This window comes from Neoarius graeffei, chromosome 2 (genome assembly GCF_027579695.1).
Source record: "Neoarius graeffei isolate fNeoGra1 chromosome 2, fNeoGra1.pri, whole genome shotgun sequence".
Classification (NCBI taxonomy): domain Eukaryota; kingdom Metazoa; phylum Chordata; class Actinopteri; order Siluriformes; family Ariidae; genus Neoarius; species Neoarius graeffei.
In genome coordinates this window covers 108,571,963-108,594,321 of record NC_083570.1, presented here as the reverse complement: position 1 = coordinate 108,594,321, position 22,359 = coordinate 108,571,963, and the positions used below count along the sequence as shown (strand labels likewise).

At 42.3% G+C, this 22,359-nt stretch overlaps 1 protein-coding gene across 1 annotated transcript in view; it reads right to left on the bottom strand.

Annotated features, from left to right (window-relative positions):
* The window catches only part of ctnna1 (catenin (cadherin-associated protein), alpha 1), a 353,364-nt gene that overhangs the window by 260,089 nt on the left and 70,916 nt on the right, over positions 1 to 22,359 (bottom strand). The window contains exon 4 of the mRNA XM_060915358.1: positions 11,411 to 11,577. Coding sequence (XP_060771341.1) covers positions 11,411 to 11,577 — 167 coding nt within the window. The remainder of the gene's footprint in view (positions 1 to 11,410; positions 11,578 to 22,359) is intronic.

Here is a 22,359-nt window from a genome sequence, read left to right as displayed (position 1 = left end):
TTGCTCGGGCCGGCGGTCGTGAGCGGTAACGTCTGCGCCGCATTAAGGACCAGACACACCATGATTCAATAGCTATCAAATTTCAGAGGAGCTCAGGGACACTGATCTGGTTTGCGCCAACAGCCCATCACGCTAATGTGAATAAATTGAATCAAAACACAAGGAGTATTTGGTGGCGCACACACAGAGAGAGAGAGAGAGAGAGAGAGAGAGAGAGAGAGAGATATCCCACAAACTTACAAGAGTGCAGGATTATAAACTGAGCCCTGAAAACTGCTCTCTTACACACTGCTCAATATTTGAGTGAGTATTCAAGGACATTTTAGCTCTTCATTTATTTATTTTTATTTAAATTTTTAAATCTACCTGGATCAGTTCACGTTATTTTCACTCCACTAAATTCCTGCAAATTACCACATTCTATTTCACCCAATATCATATTATATAGACGACACGAGTGTTTTACTGGGAAAAATACGCCACTTGTATTATTTTTCATCTGAGCTCCATCTGGGACACGAAGAACCAAAACTGACAAATCTCTATAAGCCACTCGTGAGCAAATCAATTAATTGTTTTAATAAATTTGGGTCCTTTGTGTTTGTGAACATGTCGATATTATAAAGGAAAAAAAAAAAAAAAAACGGCTTGAAGATATGAAGTTTATCTTTGTGCTGAAATGCATCACGGATCTGAGCGACATATTTAAATAGCATCGGCGGGCTTTTTTTAATGCGGTATATTCAATTTAGCTAACATGGAATGGAATATCTCGGATATACCATAAAAAAAAATCCAGCCCGTATTATTACTATTTGGGTTTTCATTGCATCTTTTTCTTTCAAAATCTTCCGTATTTAACGAAGCAAAACCTGGCGACTATGTATGTTTACAAATTCTCACAGTCGCTCACTCGCTAGCACGGAAGCTTTACGTCTCCGATGTGCGACATGTCGCCTTGACAACCATGCAATATCAAACCATATTCATTCAACGCTCGTTCTCCATTTTGCAGAGTGACGTAATACATGTAGGATAAGCGATGTGCTAACATCGCATGCTACGTATCAAACCAAATGAACTATTCCCTTCTAGTGGGTTTTGAACACACTCCTTGGATGGAATTAAAAAAAAAAAAAAAAAAAAAAAAAAAAAAAGTGTCCTGTATGTATAATAACCCCTGATATTTCACTGACGACATCACTACCTACGTTTTCCCGCTGACTAGACGCGCATTATCAAAATGGCAAACCAGTTCAAATTTAAAATTAATTAACTTGCGCTTGTTTTGGGTAGACGCGTCCACATAATATAAAGAATATTACATCTTTGGTGGCATGAAGACAAAGCTTATCTTGTGTTGAAAAGATTTTCATTCAATACTCAAACTTAAAGCAGATACGCAGATCCATGGCCTCACTTTCGTTTATAAACACCTTCAGACCTCAAGAATGGCACAGGAATAGTTTTAAGCGTTAACAATAAATCTAATATAGTAATTTTTACGATTAAAGTGAGTTATATAGGTAACGGTCTGGGCGAACGACCTTGACGTCCGTAACGTCACCGCAGGAAGTCTGTCGGTCTCATGGCCATTTCCGCTAGACAAACACAGAGCTGACTGCAACTCCGATCCTCCATTTTGAGCCAATTTATCGCCATGCCACGCAGATGTGTTGCTGGCGGTGCAGCAACACGACAGAAGGTGGATTTACGTTGCATTCACGGCCCAAGAATGTTCAAACTGCAAAGATTTGGACGCGTTTTGCGAGAAGGTCACGGGCACATTGGGCGGCTATGAAGTGGTCTCTCCTCTGCGCTGCTCATTTTACTGAAGACTCGTACGAGACCTCTGATCTGTTGAGGAGCGTTGGCTATAAGCCCGGATTAAAAGAGGGTGCAGTACCAACAATTAAAGAACTAAAGTATTTATTTTTCTTTAAAAGGAAAGCGAGTTCAGTCGGACCAGTCCTCCCGGAGTGAGCCAAGGGTTGCTGGTAAAACCAGACATATCGCTCGGGCAGCGACCTCCCCGCAGTTGCTGCTAAAACCGGTGGCGTTCTGTTCCGTCCCGGGTTTTAGTAATTGCCTGAGCCGAGCAGTAATGGCGGAGTACACAGTATGGAGAAAAGTGAATGAGCGGAGCAGCCGTCTGATTTCTAAACTGGACATCACTGCCGTCTCGCCCTTACATGGAAGAGAATGAACGGAGAACTGAAAGTCAGATAGTTTCAAAACGATCGGTCTTCAAGAAGCAAGAACGCAGACAGGAAAGCTCAGACTCATTTGGATATAAAACACCACGTCGTTTCCCTGCGTTTAGATTAATCCATGTAACTTGTGTGCAAGTTAGCGGTATGAAATTATTTAATTTGCTTCAGAATGTGATCGTCTCAGTTCATCTGATTATTTAATGAGCCTTTTACGTTTGATCAGTGAAAATGCATGCATGTACATGTCTGCTGCATAAGTTAACAAACCCATCCTGTTTTAATGAGTCAGCCCACAATCAATGAAGTCAAATCAGTCTTAGTAGAGCGAGTCGGTAACGGGATTTCTTACTGCCACCGTAAATTTTTATTTATATGACTTTGGTCTATAGCTGTAAAAGGCCTCGGCCTTAAAGAGCATATTCTGGACCAATATCATTTTTTTCTCTTTTATATGAAAGTCTGTCCCTTTACACACTCATCCAGAAGGGTAATTTTGCACAAGGCCATCTGTCTACAGCAGGAAAAAAATAAAACACATCTGGAAAAATCCCAAGGGAGTCTGGAGCCAGATTCGTGACGTCACCTGCGGAAGCGCCAGCAGGCTGCGAGAGCTTTGCCCGGTTTCAGTGCACAGCCTGTGTAGACCAAGCGCTCCCATTTCTCTCTCATTGTCCGGTCTTTTGGGAAACGATGAGTACTAATCCAATCATGATTGGTGTTGCTACCGTACACCCTCCTACGATACATCTGTTAACCATTTTAATAATTACGCAATAACGTTGAAGAAATTTGCAGAAAACCAGCAGGTCGTTTATGAGAAAACCAGCACTGATGTAGGATTCAGAAGGAGGCGTCCCGCACGCGACGTCACGAAAATCAGTGTTTGCCAGGAAATCCAAACGCCAAGTTTTTTCAGAGGTGGACCAATTCGCCTCAAATGGCTTGATTTCAACTGAATTTTTCTGGTATTGTGCAAGGGAAAAAAAAAAAAACTGCAGAGGAAGCAAAGTGTTAGATATTTGACCAAAGTTTAATATAAAATAGGAGAATTACATTGATCTTGCTCCTGAATTTACCCGTGATATATGTACTTTAAAACCGTTACTGCAGTGACATCACGCACTCCGGGCTGGCTGGATCAGCGGGGCGGCTCGAATGCCAACTTTTTTGTTTGTTTTATTCCCATTTATGCAGTATACAAGAGTCAAGGATGGAGATATTACCCACTCAGAAATGTATTTAAAAATAAAGGCTCTGCGTCACTCCTTGAATGTCTTCATGCAACCGTGTAGTATCCTCTACACACACACTTTATATTTCCTCCAGACCGTGGTATCCGTACAAGAACAAATCCCAAACTGTGTATTGGGACAAAACAAACCAAATTCTAAATCCACACTAATCCATTATACAAAATGAACTCATGAGTGAAAGCTCTCCCCAGAGACGTGCACCGGTTCGGACTCGCTCTGCACGGGTGGAGTTAGCGACACCAAAATATCCAAGCGGAAAAGAGAACAGCGGAGGCACTCGGATCTGGCCAAACCGACTCTGACCGCGTGTCTCGTTATATTTGCAGTACCGGGAGTGAAAACGCTTTGGGTTAAGTGGCCGTGTTCTCCGTGACACACCCTTCAGTTTTGGGCCTCGCTCCCACACACGGGCTGAAGAGAGGCAGAGATAATGAAAAGGGCAGCTATAAAAAGAGCTGTTCAGGATTCGCCGGCTGAGTCGAGGCCAGATATGACTGATAACGCCAAAATAACACCTGTGGAGCTCCTCTCACACACACGTTCCTTCCTGTTAGCACTTAAACCACGGGTTCAAACAACTGGATTAAAAATAAAAAAACGCTTCCTGACATTTAACACTAAGAGTGAGTGAGCATGCAGCCACGGCTCTAAAGAGATGAATAGCCACAGAAACTAAAGTACGATTCTCTTACATTTCTCTAAAACCTTTTCACCACATGATCTCTTTCTGAAAGGCCACAGAGGTATTTAGAGTAAAGATTATCCTTTTTTATTTCCCCCCACACAAATCACAGCTCAGGTGGTGTCGATTCATTCTCTAGAACAGCATCTATCATTTTGGTAATTTCTATAGCAACAACTAATTCAAAGGGATGCCAGCGTGATGATAAAAGACTGCGCTGAATCCGGAGGTGGACAAAAGTACCCAAGTTCATTACTTTCCGTGCTGAGCGTAAATGAGTACACCCCCTTTGAAAAGTAACATTTTAAACAAACAACTTCCAAAAACGCTGACAAGTTTAATATAACCCGTTTAACTTATAACGTGAAAGTAACGTGGATGGAGAGCGATGCTCAACTTGTCTCTTCAGAATTCCCCACACTGTAGGTGTTCGATTGGGTTCAGATCAGGAGACGTACTCGGCCACTGAATCACTTTCACCCTGTTCTTCTTCAGAAATCCAACAGTGGCCTTAGACTACGTTCAGACTGCACCCTGAAACGACCCATATCCGATTTTTTTGCCCATATGCGACCTGTATCCGATTTGTTATTGACAATCTGAACGACGCAGATCCGATTTTTTCCACATGCGACCCAGACCGCTTGGATATGTGGTCCTAAATCCGATGCATATCCGATATTTTCACATGCGACTGCAGTCTGACTGGACAGGTCGACCTACACGTCATCAACAAGAGACAAACGTCACTATTCTGCGTTGGCTAATCCCGCCTCTTTGGTGGAAAACAACATTTGTACAGTTTTCAGAATTTAAATAGACTTTTATAGAATTGATCAAGCTAATGGTGGATTTGGTAGGGACCTGGATGTTGATCTGTTAGCCTGATTAAATAAAACACTTTCTATAACTGATTTATAACTTAAACCATCCTGTATTACAAGATTATAAGATTGTTCTGGAAATTTCCAGTAATTTGACACCTTCGGTCTCATTAGTCTGCTGCCCACATTAATCAAATTATTGTGCGAGTTCCGCCGCCGCCACAAAAACCACATCGCCAGGTCTCGCCTCGTCTCCATAGCAAACTGCACTGGTGTTTCTGCACCTTGAGCCAGCGCTGAGAGAAGCTGCAGAATTCAGCTGGCTATAAACAATCTAAATAAATATTTATAAAAATGTAGAAAAAGTTTATTAATATGACAAAATAAATATGTGCAAATTATTAAGCCTGAATTAAGAGTTTGGTAATACAGCGGCCGTATCCCAAATGACTGCCTACTGAAGCTCGAGTGCACTATATAGAGTTTAAAAATCCATTACTTCCTAGTAACATGTAGTGCACTTATATAGAAATTACAAAGACGTTTAGGAGTCAACCCTCGTTACCAGGCTACACGTTTTCATTTCAGTTCAGAAACAAAAACGCACACGAGACCTCACACTTTAACCAGATAATTAAACAAACAAACAAAAAAGAAATCATTAAACATGAAGAATGCGCTTTTTTTGTTTATGTATTACGTAGATGTGCTTATTACATGTCAATTTGCGCATGTGGGACACTTTTGGGTCGTTTTCCGTTCATATTGGAGATCGCATACAAGTCTCATAATTGGTAATGTGAACGGCCTAACAAAAAAATCGGATTTCATAACAAATCGGATATGGGTCGTTTCAGGTTGCAGTCTGAACGTAGTGTTGGATGTGTGTTTAGTCATGTTGGAAAAGTGCACGGAGTGATGGTAGCATCCTCTCTTTCAGTATAGAGCAATACATCTGTGAGTTCATGATGCCATCAATGAAATGCAGCTCCCCGACACCAGCAGCACTCATGCAGCCCCACATAAGGACACTGCCACCACCATGTTTCACTGTAGGCACCAGGCATTTCTCACCTTTGTGATGCCATACAGTTTTAAAGCCATCAGTTCCAAAAACATTTATCTTGGTCTCATCACTCCAGAGTATAGAGTCCCAGTAGTCTTCATCTTTGTCAGCATGGGCCCTGGCAAACTCTAGGCGGGCTTTTTTGTGCCTGGGCTTTAGGAGAGGCTTCTTTCATGGACGGCATCCATGCATGCCATTCCTCTGCAGTGTACGCCGTATTGTGTCACGGGAAATAGTCACCCCAGTTTGGCTTTCTACTTCTTTAGATAACTGCAGTGAACTTGCATGCCGATTTTCTTCAACTCTTCTCATCAGAAGACGCTCCTGTCGAGGTGTTAACTTCCGTGGACGACCTGGACGTCTCTGTGAGATGGTTGCAGTTCCATCTTTCTTAAATTTTTATACCACTTTTCCTACAGCATTCTGACTGATAAGTAAAGCTTTGCTGATCTTCTTGTAGCCTTCACCTTTGTGGTGTAAAGAAATTATTTTCTTTGGGGAATTCTGAAGAGACAAGTTGAGCATCACTCTCCATCCAGCATCCAGTCACTAAAAGAGGTCGTTGTTGAAGAATGGAACAAGATTGATGTTGCAAAATGTCGCCAACTTGTTCATTCCATGCCTAGAAGACTTGGTGCTGTCATTAAAAATCATGGAGGCCATACAAAGTACTAGATGTTGTGGGGTGTACTCATTTTTGCACCACCCTAATTTGAGTAAAACTGAAAAATGTGTAATCCAAGTTATATCATTAACCTTACTTTCACACAAGTTAAACAGATGTTATATTAAACTTTGTCTTTTCAACATTTTGGAAATTGTGTTCATTGAAATATTGTTTAAAAGGTTACTTTTCAAAGGGGGTGCACTCATTTACGCTCAGCACTGCAAGTCAAAGTACAGATCCCACTGGTCAAATGTTACTCCAATACAAGTGAAAGCTGTCCAGTCAATTTTTTACTTAAGTACTAAAGTATCTGCTTTTAAAAATACTTAAAGGAGAACTGAAGTCATTTTTAAACTTGCTTTATTTCTTAATTAACATGTTTTTCGGTTTTACTAACCTTATATCGGGACTCGTATTGGCAACTAACCGCAATTAAAATATTCTACTTAAATCGGCCTATTCGGTTTTTAGCCATGTTGAATTTAGTTCGTTTGGTCAACGGCGGGCGTCGCTTATCCGTGCGATCTTCACGAGGCTTGTGCGAGACTTTGAAACGCCAAATATCAGCGCTACCATTTTGAAAACTGTTTTCCAAACGAAACGTTGCACAAAAACGAGTTTAAGGCCCACTTTACACGGAGACAGTATAAAACAAAAACGCAAAAGCCCGTTTTCGTTCTCACTTTTTTCCGCGTCTACACGACCGCTTTCAAGGAGGAAATCTGCGTCTATACGGTGACGCATAAATGTCTCCGCTATGTCTGCACGCATGCGCAACATCTTCCGTCTTGTCTGATCTGCACATCTGCGCCGCTGTTCTGTCAAGTTATCCTACCAAGCCTACTACACATGCGCGAAATCCAGGAGGGTAGGAAAATTCAACAGTAGTTTTGTCCCACCGATCTGCTGGGCTGATAGAAAATCGGTGAGAATTTCACGCATTTGACGATTTTTGTGTTTTGTGCGTATTGGTCGAGTCTTTGGCCGAGTCAAATAATTTGTAATGACTTGTTTTAAATAATAAAACGGTCTGTATGAGAACTTGCTAGGATAACTTTACAGAACACCGGTCCGGCTGAGGTACTGTAGTGCTCGAGGGAGGAGCAGGAGCAAACCGAAACTCTTTTAATCTGCCTTTAAGTAACACTCACTCTTGTTTCGGTGAAGAGAAAAGGCAGTGTCCATCTCAGCAAAATAAACCCGTTCGGCTGCTAGTTTTGTTTTCAGTCTCGGGTTTATGGTTTCACGAGCGGCTTGAATAGGCGGCACGCGTGCGTGTGTGTGTAACTTGGCGAGACCAAACTGAGGAGCTCCAGCCGGGCGGGTGAGCAGGAAAACACACCTACTGCATTAAAACACAGAGCAGCTTGAAGGTCCGTTGGATCGATGTAATCAGACATGCTCTTACTTTTTTACTTACTTTCTTACTTCCCGGGCTGGCATGTGCAGTATATGACATATGTATGACGTAAACGCGTAGCCGACGTGAGCAGATCCGAGCAGAGTTTGGCGTATTGGGTAGTTTAGACGGATATGCAACGGGGGCTGTTTTTAACTTATCCACTCTGGAAGGCGTTTTCAATTTTATCCGTTTTTCAGCCTCGGAAACGCCGTCCCCGTGTAGACGAAAGGCACTTCTGATAAAATATTTAGTCGTTTTTACCCGACAGCGTCCTCGTGTAAACGGGCCCTAAATGACGATTACTGCCTACTTTTTTCAACCTTTCCTGATTGCTATCAAAACAAACAACTCCCGGCTTGATTACGTCAGCATTCGAAAGAGGGCGCGCGCGTCTTTTGGCAACGTTGGCAGATGTTGGTCGCTTTGATTTCCGCTGTACGTTTTTACTTCCGTCCTACGATGTCTCGCACAGGCCTCAACGAATCTCGTTTACGGCCGTTGCTTTGACATCTGGACTGATATTACAGAGCGCATTTCAAACACTCAACTTGCTATAGCAGCGACAAAATGGCTTGAAATAAAATAAGATAGAATTTTAATTTTAAAAAAGGCATTTTTTTTTTTTTTAGTATTAAAAGCACATTGTGTCAATGCGTTGTTGTATTATCGCGACAACACTTACAAAACCTAATGCCTCTGAAGCAACCGACTGGATTTACTGACTAGCGTGTAGAACCTGTAGAATAAACACCTGGTAGAACGTTACAAAATGAAACAACTGAATGGACCCAAAAAAAAAAAAAAAACCCACCATCCATTGTGATTTTCAATTTGTTTTTTTTTTTTAAAAACACTCTTACCCACCCCCACAAAGCAGCATGGTAATGTTCTGATACAGCTCTGGCAGTGTCAATCATCAATAAGACGCTCGCTAGTTTTTCCTCTTTGGCTACTGGGTAAAATTCTCTCTTTTTTTTTTTTTTAAATATAGTAGCTATAGTAACTATGCAACGTCACAAAAGCTACAACATGTTAACATGACCAAAGACAGAAATGTGAATTCACAAAACGAACACGTGCCGTGTCATGTTGGGTTAAAGCAAATTATGCAGAGCCTTTATTTGTAAATAAATTTAAGTGGATAGCATCTCCATCCTTGACTGTTGTATGCTGCGTAAATGGCCGCAGAGTTGTCATTGGAGCTGCCCCGCTGATCCAGCCAGCCCTAAGCGCGTGACGTCACTGCGGTAACCGGTTTTAAAGCCGAGGCCTTTTACAGCTACAGACCAAAGTCATATAAATAAAAATTTACGGTGGCAGTAAGAAATCCCATTACCGACTCGCTCTACTAAGACTGATTTAATTTCACTGATTGTGGGTTGACGCTCATTAAAACAGGATGGGTGTGTTAACTTATGCAACAGACATGTACATGCATGCATTTTCACTGATCAAACGTAAAAGGCTCATTAAATAATCAGATGAACTGAGACGATCACATTCTGAAGCAAATTAAATAATCTCATACCGGTAACTTACACACACAACACAAGTTCCATGGATTAATCTAAACGCAGGGAAACAACGTGGTGTTTTATATCCAAATGAGAGTCGCAGCTTACCCGTCTGCGTTCTCGCTTCTTGAAGGCCGATCGTTTTGAAACAATCTGACTCAGTTGTTCGTTCGCTCACTTCTCCATACGGTGTACTCCGCCATTACTGCTCAGCTCAGGCGGTTACTAAAACCCAGGACGGGACGTCACCGATTTTAGCAACAACCGCAGGGAGGTCACTGCCCAAGTGATAATACCTCCTGATCCGTCCCGGGTTTTAGCAACAACCCTCGGCTCATGCTCTGGGAGAACTGGTGCAACAGAACTTGCTTTCCTTTTCTTCTAGTTTTATTTGTCGGTACTGCACCCTCTTTCAATCCGGGCTTATAGCCAACGCTCCTCAACAGATCAGAGGTCTCGTACGAGTCTTCAGTAAAACGTGCAGAGCAGAGCAGAGACCACTTCATAGCCGCCCAATGTGCCCGTGAACTTCTCGCAAAACGCGTCCAAATCTTTGCAGTTTGAACATTCTTGCGCCGTGAATGCAACGTAAATCCACCTTCTGTCGTGTTGCTGCACCGCCAGCAACACATCTGCGTGGCATGCCGATAAGGGTTGTTTTACAATCAGGGTACAAAGTTTGTCTCACAGGGGTCCAAAATTCAAATTGATTCAAACTTGTACCAGTTTTTAAGTGAAGGACAAGTTAAAGAACAGATTTCAGGTAATTTTTTGACGCGTGTGTATGGTAGTTTTGTGTAATCTGCTACAAGATGGGAGAAACAAATGAAGTGATTCTCGGAGAGGACATTTTTTGACAATTCAGAATCCACTACTTCCACAGTGCTTTTAAATATAAGGCTGTAAGCTTTGTGTTAGTTGTCTCTAATATTTATGTCCTAATATCTTGACCACATTTTAGGATGAAAATCATTTTAGATATGTTATTTTATATTGAAAAATTAGCTGTCTCGGAGAGGACTTTTTTTTTTTGACACAATTCCATACTAATTTGATCAAAATAGTCTGAAAACTTACTGGCATTCAACATTAAAACTTAACTATGTTTCCAATGATACGGAACCAAATGTGTTTTATGGTATAAAGAATGATTTAAGTGCATCCCTTTTGGAGCTACCTGTGGTCAAAAAAAGCACTTTTTCTAAATGACACGAGTAATTTTGCTAAATATGACACATATTGCCATACATTCACCAAAAATAACGTTATCACTTTTTTTTTGCATGGTAAATAGAGCTATCACAGGGCTACAATAAACGACCAAGTTTATTTAGTCAAGCCTTTTGATATTGAAGATAAGTGTTGAATGGGATTTTTAGCTTGCGGACCCTGATTATAAAACAACCCATAAATTAGCTCAAAATGGAGGGTCGGAGTTGCAGCCAGCTCTGTGTTTTAGTCTAGCGGAAATGGCCGTGAGATCGATAGACTTCCTGCGGTGACGTTACGGACGTCAAAGTCGTTCACTCAGACCGCTACCTATATAACTCACTTTAATCATAAAAATTACTATAGTAGATTTATTGTTAACGCTTAAAACTATTCCTGGGCCGTTCTTGAGGTCTGAAGGCGTTTATAAAAAACACAGTGAGGCTGTGGTTCTGCACATCTGCTTTAAAGTCATAAATTAAAAAAAGTCCAAGTCAAGAGGGTTGGCTATATTTTCATCTTGATGACAACAATGCACCAGTTTTGACTTAATGAAAAAGGATAAGTGTGAACACGTCACCAGTTTGAGCTGCAGAAGGAGCAGGTAGACGTCGGACATGTCGGCCAGCACCAGCAGGTGTGTGACGGCTGAGAGAAGAGCGCGAGCCGCTCGCACCATGTTCCCTCTCTTCACCGAGGAGCAGGGGTCTTCAGCAAACTCACCCGAGGCTTGACGCATGGACTCTCCTGAACACAAAACACACACACACAGTGATTACACACGGCTCTAAATACGCCAGGGTCTCCATTTTACACCAATCAGAGCTCAACACTGAAGATCAGGAAATCCAGTAAAGTGGATGGCGTCACAACATTGTGGTTAAAACACACAGCCGCATGAGATAGTGCAGCAATTAGAACCATACAATGTTAAAACAAATAACATGCAACTGAAGTTGAGAGTCATATGCACAAGCTTCCTTGTACAAGGAAGTCCTTCGTTTGCACAAAAAAACCCTTCTTAAAGAAAAAGGTTATAGTCCCTCATTATGAATATAAGAGTCTTATTTCTACACAACCCGAGTTCAAGCCTAAACCATGTCCTGTTGGCAGATAGCTTCGAGAGATGCTAAATCTCCACAATTAGCAAAACAGACCCCTTGCGCATGACGTCTTTATTGTAAGCAAGGCTTAATCCAACCTTAACCGCACCCAACCTAACCACCAAAACTACTTTCTGTATACATCTATCCTTTTCTTCTTTCTGAACAAGATTATCCACATAATCCGGTAATGGAGCTTTTATTTTCAGATAAGAGAGGTCGGACATCAACATCATTCGTTTTCAGTATATAAAGAGACAAGGACAGCGGTGGTTACTGACGTAAACGTGATGTCGGTGCAAAGGGTCTATAGCAGGAGACAATTTCAGACTCCTGAGTGGCGCGTTCACCCCATCATCCAGAGAACGTGAGAAAAACCGGCTGTGCTCTCTGGGTGGGAGGGGCTCTCACTTTGTCAATCAAAGCGACACTAGTCAAACCGCAGGCATCTGTAGGTTCGTGTATGCAGAGGGCGGCGGATAGCGCTTTCCTCAGAGTGCGTTATGCTGCACGAGCAGCAGGCAAGCCCAAATAAGGGAGAAAATCAGGGTGGAGAAAGCCCCGCCGAAAGGAAATAACTGCACAGTTTCAAGCTTGTAGACCTTTGTTTTCTTTTTCACTGAAGCACTTCAATTAAACTCCTCCAGAAAGTAACAAGACAATCCAGAGTGTCCTGATTTAAGAAAGGAAAACACCCCACAGACACCCACTTCCAGCTCTAAAATGAATTTTACTTTCTCCAAACCCAATTCCTAGCTTTCTGGTTTGTTCCAGGAAACTAGGTTCTCTAATATTTTCTTTGCGCCACGCCCCAATATCCATTCTTGGCATCAGATCTAGTACAAACATTCTGAAATGGGTTTAATCTTGCATTTAAATTAAAATATTTGGATTATTTTCTACCACAAACAAAAAGGACTCAGACAGCAAACACAGTGAGCCTGGGGCAGAGGCTCCAACTTGGGGAAGTTGCGAAGAAGGAGATTCTCTCTCTCTCTCTCTGCGAGTAGCTCAGAGGGAGACAAGTTTGAGCGCCGTAAGCGTGAAGGAGAGGTTTTTTTATTTTTATATACGAATGATTCACCACATTTCATGTCAATTAAATCTTAATAGTAACAGATCTAGATAAATCCAGTAGACCAAACTTTAATATGCCTAAAGTCAAATGTCAATAATGACCATTATAAGTTGCCAGTGGTAGACCCTCTGATGATAATGCTCTCCTCATAATATTCTAAGTTAGTAAAAGTCAGACGAGTTGGTTAGAATCCAACGTCTAGTCTGGTGATCCAACCTTGTCAGATATAGGGTCGTGTTGCTGCTGTCCAAAATAGTCCGCCATTCGTCCCTGGTGGCCATCGCGACGGGCAATCTGAACTTGATCTTGGTGATTTTCTGATATTTTTTCTTCGTAGTTTGGCTTTCGCCATTTCCACCAACGGAACTTCGTTTCATTCTTTCATTCAAGAGAACAAAGTTAAAGCCGAGCAGGCGATAAATGCAGACACAAAAAGGTCAAGTGTCACGGGTTTTGTCGTTCTCTCACGCACATCAGTAATAGCGCCACCTGTATGCTTTATCGGTAACTGCTAAGACATTGGGTGGGCTCAAGTGTGTACCCCGTGGCGTACCAAATTCCACTCGATTCATATGTGTGCTTGATCTGCACACGTATGCCTCTGGCATTCACTCCAATCCCCCCCGTTACGCCGATCGGGGAATCGGCGTATACCACGGGGTACACGCTTGAGTCCACCCGTACAATGTCAGACACACGAAAAGCGGAAAGTCAACTAGTAATTTGTCGTCAACATAAATGTATCAAGTTATATATTTAATCATGTGTCGTAAGGGCAGGCGGGAGATTTTTGTTGTGTTGTCAGCAGGAGGATTTTCTAAATGTTCCCTAAAGCAGGAGAGTTGGAGCCTCTGATGGGGGGAGGGGAAAAAAAAAAAAAAGTAGGTCAATCACTAGCACAGATGTCCTTGATTATACATGAACATCTGGATGATCAGTTCAGCAGCATGTCGATATAACCGAGACCGGTGGTTTGGAGGGATTTTTTTTTCTCCCCTTCAGTCATCCACCAACCAGAGAAAGAACTTCCTGTTGATTAGGTCCAGGGTTGTTGAATTCCTCTCCCTGCAGGACTCCACCCCCTGAAGAGCTGAATCGGAGGTGTTAAATGAAGTAGAAAGTTCAACTCCGTTCCGTAGTCCGACTTCACCGCATTAAAGCACTTCAACTCCAAACTAAACTTGTTAACAGCAGCCTGTCTTGGACTTGGGTTTTTTTTTTTTTAATAAAAGGAACACGAATGCGCTCGTTAACATCATCCCACCTGTTGATCATCTCTCACCAGATGTGAAAGTTCCTTCCTCCAGTCTTTCTATAAAGGCACCGTGGAGGATTTGCAGGCTTCCCTGCAGCACAGCAAGCTCAGAGACTGCCAACATGTGGAGCTAATGAACAGCTGGAACATTGTTAATAATGAAGTCTACAATACACAACAAAGCAGCTCAGACAACTGAAACGTGCTGCAGATAAAACTACGACTCGGGTTTTCAGCGATGATGTAACTGAACAAAAATGCCGATCAGCATTTCTAATGAAGGCAAACGACACCTGTGTGGACATTATGCTCGTTATTTCGCGGCCAGTTTAAAACACGAGAGAAACGATCCAGATACATTTGGTCCCTAAAGCGCAGTAACTCGATTACTCAAATTAAAATAAAAATCAAACCCGAGTGCACGTATTCAGGCAAATTACCACATCGTAATGAACTTTAAGCCCCCAGGGTCTGAAATGCACTGCCTGACTTCCCATGGCGGACATGCTGTTCTAGGAAGACAGATCAATGATGAAGGGGTGTTCGAAGCAGGGGTTGATTTTCCTACTCCAGCATGTAGGAGTGTTTTATTCCTCTTAGACCAGTGTTTTCCAACCTTTCTTGAGCCATGGCACATTTTTCATTCGAAAAAATCCCACAGCACACCAAACAAAAATGTCACAAAAAGTATATATATATATATAATGAAATATGATCTAGTCTCAATTTACTCACAATTTACTTACTCGGTGTGAAACCTGGGCCTGTTTAGTTGAACACAAAGCTGATATACTCGCAGGAATTGAAGAAAGACACACACAAAGATCTTCAACAGCTCTGAGAGTCTCTCCTTTAGTTTTTATAGCAGTCATGCTTGAAAAGCCCAGCTCGCATAGATAGGTTGTGGAAAAATCACCTTTTTTGCTTTCTTCTGACCTCTACTTATACTAGAGCCTTCATCTGGGTCAGAATTTTCTCCAGGACCCAGTTTGGATTGTGTACCTTTTCTTTTCAAATATTTATCCATCACCCCAAAGCATTACTAACTCTATTGTTTGAATGGCAACAGGTACATACACAGGTTAATTAGCTACCTGCTGCCATCTAGTGGAAGAGTAATTGTTCTGCCTGTCACTATACAAACGAAGACAAATTATTTGCAGTATATAAATAAATTTTCGGAACAATTAAGTGAAATTGGATAATTTCCCACGGTACACCTGATCTCTCACGGCACACTAATGTGCCGCGGCACAGTGGTTGGGAATCACTGTTTATGACGACAGCAAACACTAATGAGTTTTCTTTTTTGAGAAATGACAAATGTGCTTAACAGTTTAAAAGTTATGTTTAGAGATAAGATGCACCAAAGAAACCAGTTAATTCCTGTTCTCGCTTGCACTATAGCAGCTAGAAATAGTGGTGCCGACATTGGAGACGCCTTCCATTGATGTTAAACATCTCTGTACAGAAAACACCATTCTTGCTTTTCACAAATCCCCACATACATTGCGTGCTGGGAACTTCTGGCGTCATTCGCAACACGGGTACAGACTGGCATTGCCCAACATGCATACCGGTGTTGGAGTCGAGTCACTAAACCTCAAGTCCGAGTCCCCAGTGTTCAAGTCCGAGTCAAGCCCAAGTCATAAATAAATAAAACGAATGCGAGTTAAGACTCCAACCGCACCATGTGACGGTGGCTCTTTTCGCTCCATTAACATTAGTTTGCTCCTGAACATGGCGTATGAACGCGCTTCTCCATCAGGGAGTGCAAAGTATTCTGTCAGAGATGGTTGGGAGACGGATGCAAGTGCAGGTGGTGCGTTTTTATTAATACAAGTGAAGACGGTAAACAATCCAGAACGGCAGGCAAAATTGTAAAAACGGGCGATAGGTCGAGCGAGGAACAAACAGGCTATCATAGACTTGGCAGAATCAAAGACGAGAAACAGGAAATCAGGGATCAGGAAACCAAGCGTCAAGAACGCAACTCAATACTTTGCAAAGCAAGTGTTTTCTCACATCTGTGCACCAACTGTGCCTTAAATCCTGTGCAGGTGCGAGTCGTTTCCGGCGCGCGTACAAGAGTCCGCTTGGCGCACACTGCCCGGTGCGCCCCCGAGTCTATCTGATGCACAGGTACGACACACTGCGACATGCACAAGAAAGAAAAAACTTGAGTCTGAGTCATGAGTCCTGGACTCTAGTACTACAAGCCTGGTACATACATTGCCCAGCAATACAAATCAAGCAAAAGAAAGCCAGTCAGTATAATGATCTTAAAAGTTCTGTCCAACTTAATCTGAAGACTTAGATTCTTCGTACTACTGCCGTTTCATGGTCGCTCCTGAATGTGGAGTTGTTTATCTTGATGTAACTATTGTGATGTACAAGTGGTTTTTTTCCATTTTTATTATTTATTCAGTTATTTCCATTGCAATATGTAAATATCCTGGGTTTGGATGTTAAGAGCATTTCTATATTTTATTGGGGTTATTTTCTGTTATTCAATGATTACTTGTGCAAGATGGACATTACTGAATCATTGTTACACCCCACTCGATTTTGCTCTTGGATAAAGTTCATGAGGGAGACATTCCAGCGAGCTGCAGGTGCCACGCAGTGCCTGGCTGATGTCAATTAAAAGTTCACGTGAACAACTTCAGGCCGAGACGTTGCGGCAGCACACACTCTGATGCGCTCGACACAGCTGGACAGCTCTCGGTGCCCTCGCTTCGGAGACCCTTTTTTTTTGGATATTTTCCCCCTCACGTTGGATTATGCTTTTCGGACTTTTCCCTTCACGGATGCCTCTGGAAACACCACTGCTACTTCGGAGGACATTTAAAGACTGAACAGTTCGACGGTCGGGGCAATGGGACCTGCTGACCGGCGCTTGCCTAACGCGAGGCACAAAGGGACCATGAGATAAATTCTGTGTCCTTTATATTTTATGTTACGAATATGTATTTTGATGGGGTTTGAAAAGGGAACCTTTTGTTTTGTGACCTAGGCCTAGGGTTTTGTGTGTAACGTGTTGGGGTTTTATTTGAACATGTTTCACTTCTGATTAACGTTAAAACTTTTCTATAACTGAATTCGGTGTTGGGCTTTTTGATAACCTCTCACGTAACACTATATATAATCTGAACATTATACTCTGCATTGATCTATGCTGTGCAGATGCCAAAATGATCGGGTTCCAACTATGTTCTCTACAAGTACGTTACAGGTTTACATGGTCTCGCTGATTTCCCCCCCCACCCCAAGATTAACACAGCTCAAAATGAAGGTGAGAGTAAGTTGTTCCGGTTACACGATTAACTGATTGAATCTTGGCCAAAGAGTCAGTCATATTGGGTAGTAACTGGAACTTATTTCTTGTAACTTCACAAGCGGGTATTTTTAACTAGCTAGAACTCGATGCCAACGGTGTTGATGGGGATGCCTCCGCCCAGTAGACTACACGCCTTAAGTTGTGATTTGGGGATGGACATTTGACCTCACAGTGACCTTGACCTTAGACCTTTTGATCTCAAAATCCAAGTCAGGTCATGTTTGTTCCAAAGCGCACAAATGGTGAAAGTTTGGTGAAATTCCTTTCATTATCCTTTGAGATATCGCGTTCACAAGGTTTCGGGACGGACAACCCGAAAACAACGCCTCCTGCACCTTACAGTGGCGGAGGCATAAAAATGACCAACGCTGAGCCAAAGTAGTTATAACATCAAGTGGCTGGTTTTTTTTTTGGGGGGGGCGGGATACACGCAGGTTAACTTGGAAGCCAAGCACTCACAGCACCATTGCAGAATGCAGTGGCAGTGCAGTCAGTTCTTGGCAAAAAGCCTCCAGTTCCTGTAAAGTCTGGGGCTGTCTTGCATGGACTGCACGTTTGAGGTCTCCCCAGAGTGGCTCCCTAATGTTGAGGTCAGGAGACTGAAATGGCCACTCTAAGACCTTCACTTTATGCTGTTGTAGCCACTGACAAGTTGATTTGGCCTTGTGTTTTGGATCGTCGTGCTGGAATGTCCAAGTTCGTCCTATGTGCAGCTTCCGGGCTGAGGCGTGTAGATTTTCCTCCAGTATTTTTTTGATAAGTGACTGCATTCATCCTGCCATCAACTCTTACCAAATTTCCAGTGCCTTTGTAGTTCACACATCCCCAAAACATCAGAGATCCACCACCATGTTTCACTGTGGGAATGGTGTACTTTTCATCATAGGCCTTGTTGATTCCTCGCCAGATGTAGCGTTTAGTGTTGTGCCCAAAAAGTTCAATTTTGGTCTCATCACTCCACACAACTTTTTGCCAGAAGGTTTGGGGTGTGTCTCTGTGCAGTCTGGCATATCGTAGACGGGCTTCTTTGTGGCATTTGCGTAGAAGGGGCTTTCTTCTGGCAACTCTCCCATGCAGCCCATTTCTTCAAGAGTCTCCCAATTGTACTCTTTGAAACATCCACATCAACTTGTTTCAGAGAATCTCAAAGTTCACCAGATGTTATTTGGGGCTTCTTCTTTACATCACGCACAATTCTTCTAGCAGTGGTGGGTGAAATTTTTCTTGGTCTACCTGAACGGGCTTTGGTGTCTACAGAGCCCCTGACTTTCCACTTCTTGATTATTGTTTGAACAGTGCTGACTGACATTTTTAATTGCTTTGATATTTTCTTATATCCCTTCCCTGATTTATAAAGTTCAACTACCTTTTCACGTGGGTCCTTTGACAATTCCGTTGATTTTCCCATGGCTCAATCTCAAAGATGACGTGCAGCACTGGATGAGGGATAAAAGGTTCTCTCAAAAGTCCAGCAATTTACTGACTTTTCACCCACTAATTAGAAGAAAAACAGATCACAGGTGAAGGTAGTTGCCTTTAATTGCCATTCAGTCCTGTTTATGTCAAATTGTGTACAGGTTTTCAGGCCAATTCACAGGGGTATGTAAACTTTTGATCAGGGTCATTTAGGTAGTTTTTGTTGTTTTCATGGTTTTCACCACAAGTGAAATAAAGGTTTTTGTGTATTATATTCAATTTCTCTTAGAAATAGGCAAGAAATGAAACATTATTGGGGTATGTAAACTTTTGCCCACCACTGTACCAGTAATTGCAAGATCTAAAGATCCACTCATCCATTTATTCAACTGCTATCGTTATGTTAGCCAACTATTTACACTGTTTTGTTACAGTAAGTGCACTTTCCTGTTTGTCCTTAAGTTGCACAGTCAGTAAAATTCTTGCTGGTCATGGAGTTTGAAGTACAAAATCTATTTACAGAACATTCTGTAGAACAGTACTTTCAAGTAGGGATGTCCCGATCCGATCACGTGATCGGAAATCGGGCCCGATCACATGGTTTCAGACTCGATCGGAATCGGGCATTGCCTCCCGATCAGGGATCGGATATATATCTATATAATATATTCTCATTTTTAACACATCAATAGCTATGCGTTGGCACAGAGTGAGACCAGACCTCTTGTCTCAACACAGCAACATCAACGCGTGCGGCATGACATCACTTTGTAGCGGAGACGCTATTGGTTATTGGCTGCCTGTTGCCGGCAAAGTTGAACACGGAAGCAGTTCAAAGTGGAAAGCAAAGCATGAGATCATTTTTTTTTTCGTTGGATGACAAAAGAAACGGGCTCAAACCTGAAAGGGTAGAAATAATTGTTTTCATCAAGAAAAACGTTCATTTCCTTAATTGAAATTACTGTACACCACTGTGAGATGCGTTCTTAAAAGCAAATTACCGGCACTGTGGCACTTTATTTTTTTTTTCTTTGTTTACATTCCTGCCAGGTATTTTAAGGTTATTTTTTTAATTTGTTATTTATTGTTCAAACTGCCTCACGTAAGTGCTCTGTTTGCTAACGGAGTTGTTGGATGTTAAAATAAGGTGTTAAATAAAAAATGAGGAACATCCTGGATCCGTTTCTTTCCTCGTCTTTATTTTTTATGGATTATAAGAAGTATCGGATCGGGACTCGGTATCGGCAGATACTCAAAATCAAATGATCGGTATCGGATCGGAGGGCAAAAAAACCTGATCGGGACATCCCTACTTTCAAGATTGGCAAATAAATGTATTTTTTAAAAATATGGTTTCCTTTCTTATTTAGTTGTTGGACATATCTTTTTATAAAGATATCATTCTTGGCTATTTCACGTCATATAATATTGAAATAATGTGAATAGCGAATAGGGCGTAATTGGAATTGGTCATTGTGGAGCCAAACTATTCTTCGATTGTGAATGTTGTTTGCAACTTTACACCACAGCCTATAGCTTAGGTAGCTACAGGGAAAAGATTTCTGTAATGTGCTGCCATCTAGTGGCCAGAAGTGGCATGGAACTGTGATATGCAGAGAAAAAAAAAAAAAGTCAATAATGTCTGACTACCGATAATGTACCTGTTGAATGAGTCACCTTATGACATTATTGGACAATTTGTGTTCTTATACAACGGCGCTCATTGTTACGGGTTAACGAGCTCATTTCACCCCCCACCACCACAGACAAGACGCAGGTGTTTAACAAACGAACTTGCTAGAGAAGATTCCCTCATTACTGTTGGAGATAAAGTCAGAGAACATTCAAACCACTTCCATACTCCAACCAAGTCATCTGTAACAAAGCAGTGTGCTTCACCAGTTATCGTATCAAACGAGCAATGGGAACGTTTCCTGAATTCCGCAACGTTCTAACCGATAAAACCATAAATACGTAGACTCGTCGGAAGCTATTAGAACGCTCTGTGTGTTCAAGGTTAACGTACGGGACAAGCATGGTAGAAGAACAGAAGAGGAAGCGTGAAGTACGTTGGACGCAGTTGGAAGTGAAATCACATATTCGAGGAAAACGAAAAAAGGTACTAATGCAGATTATAGCTACAAGTACAAAGATTGTTGGGACTCAAACTGAGCAGCTTCATTGATGCACAATACCGCAATTAAAATACATTGCTCATGGATGAAGAACTGAATACATCCATTACAAAAGAACGATGTCTGCCAAACCAACCAGAAGCCATCATCGAGACTCATGGATCAGAATAGGAACCAAGCAAGCTAAAAGACTTCTACAAATCAAGGAATGGGTTTGCTGAGCGAGTACGCTTCTGCACTGACTCTTCAGGTTCAGGTACGCATCCTGGTGTCAGCATCAAAAGGAAACAGTCGTCCCCAGCACGTTTGCTGGCTTGCGGAAATAAAGCCGGGCATCCTTTATTATGCTGTAGGAGTGCAAAATTCTCTGGCAATGCTTTCAGGACCAGCTCTGTAATTATGACCCTGCCTCACACGGCGTGTCGCGATACGCAAAGCCTGCCACATTCAGCAGCTAAATCCCAACTCAGCCGCCCAGAGATCCGGCCAAAGAGGGATTTGCTTAGGTGACAATCGGCTGACCGCCGCCGTGTTTTTAATCCGGGCTCCAGAACCAGCGTGTGTGTGTGTGTGTGTGTGTGTGTGTGCGTGGAGCTGATCGCTGCTCCGTATCCGAGGGCAGACAGACGGCGGTCAGCTCGTACTCACACCACAGTGCTGCAGAACGCTGGATTCTGATTGGTCAGAGCTCCGTTTTATTTATTTTAAACATGCTCCTTCTAAGGAGGGAGTTATTTTTATAGCAATAGCTTATTCACAGGGATCTGTACCACAGACAAGGGACATGAGCTAAAGGAATAAAAATAAATGAATTAAAAAAAAAAAGTGTGCAAGAAAGAATTTGTAACGGTGACGCCATCCGTGTTGGCACTTTGGGCGTTTTCCACCACAGGGCTGACGAGTTTATCAGGGCCCGAGCGCCAGAGGGTTATTAGTATTATTTTCTCCTCTTCAAGACTTGGCCATTTTTGAGGTGGGTAAAAACTCATGAAATTTGGTACACCCATCAATCCTGGCCAGCACGACTCAAGGATAGATGCTTGGCCCCAGGTGTGACTGAGGGACTCCATAGCACCCCTACAGGTCATTGAGACTTTTACCCAGTATACAGTTTCACCTACCCGTATCAAATCTGATCGGTGTGTGGGGAGCCACAAGACGAACAAACTTGTCAGGTAAATTGTACTAGCTGTCCTGAACAG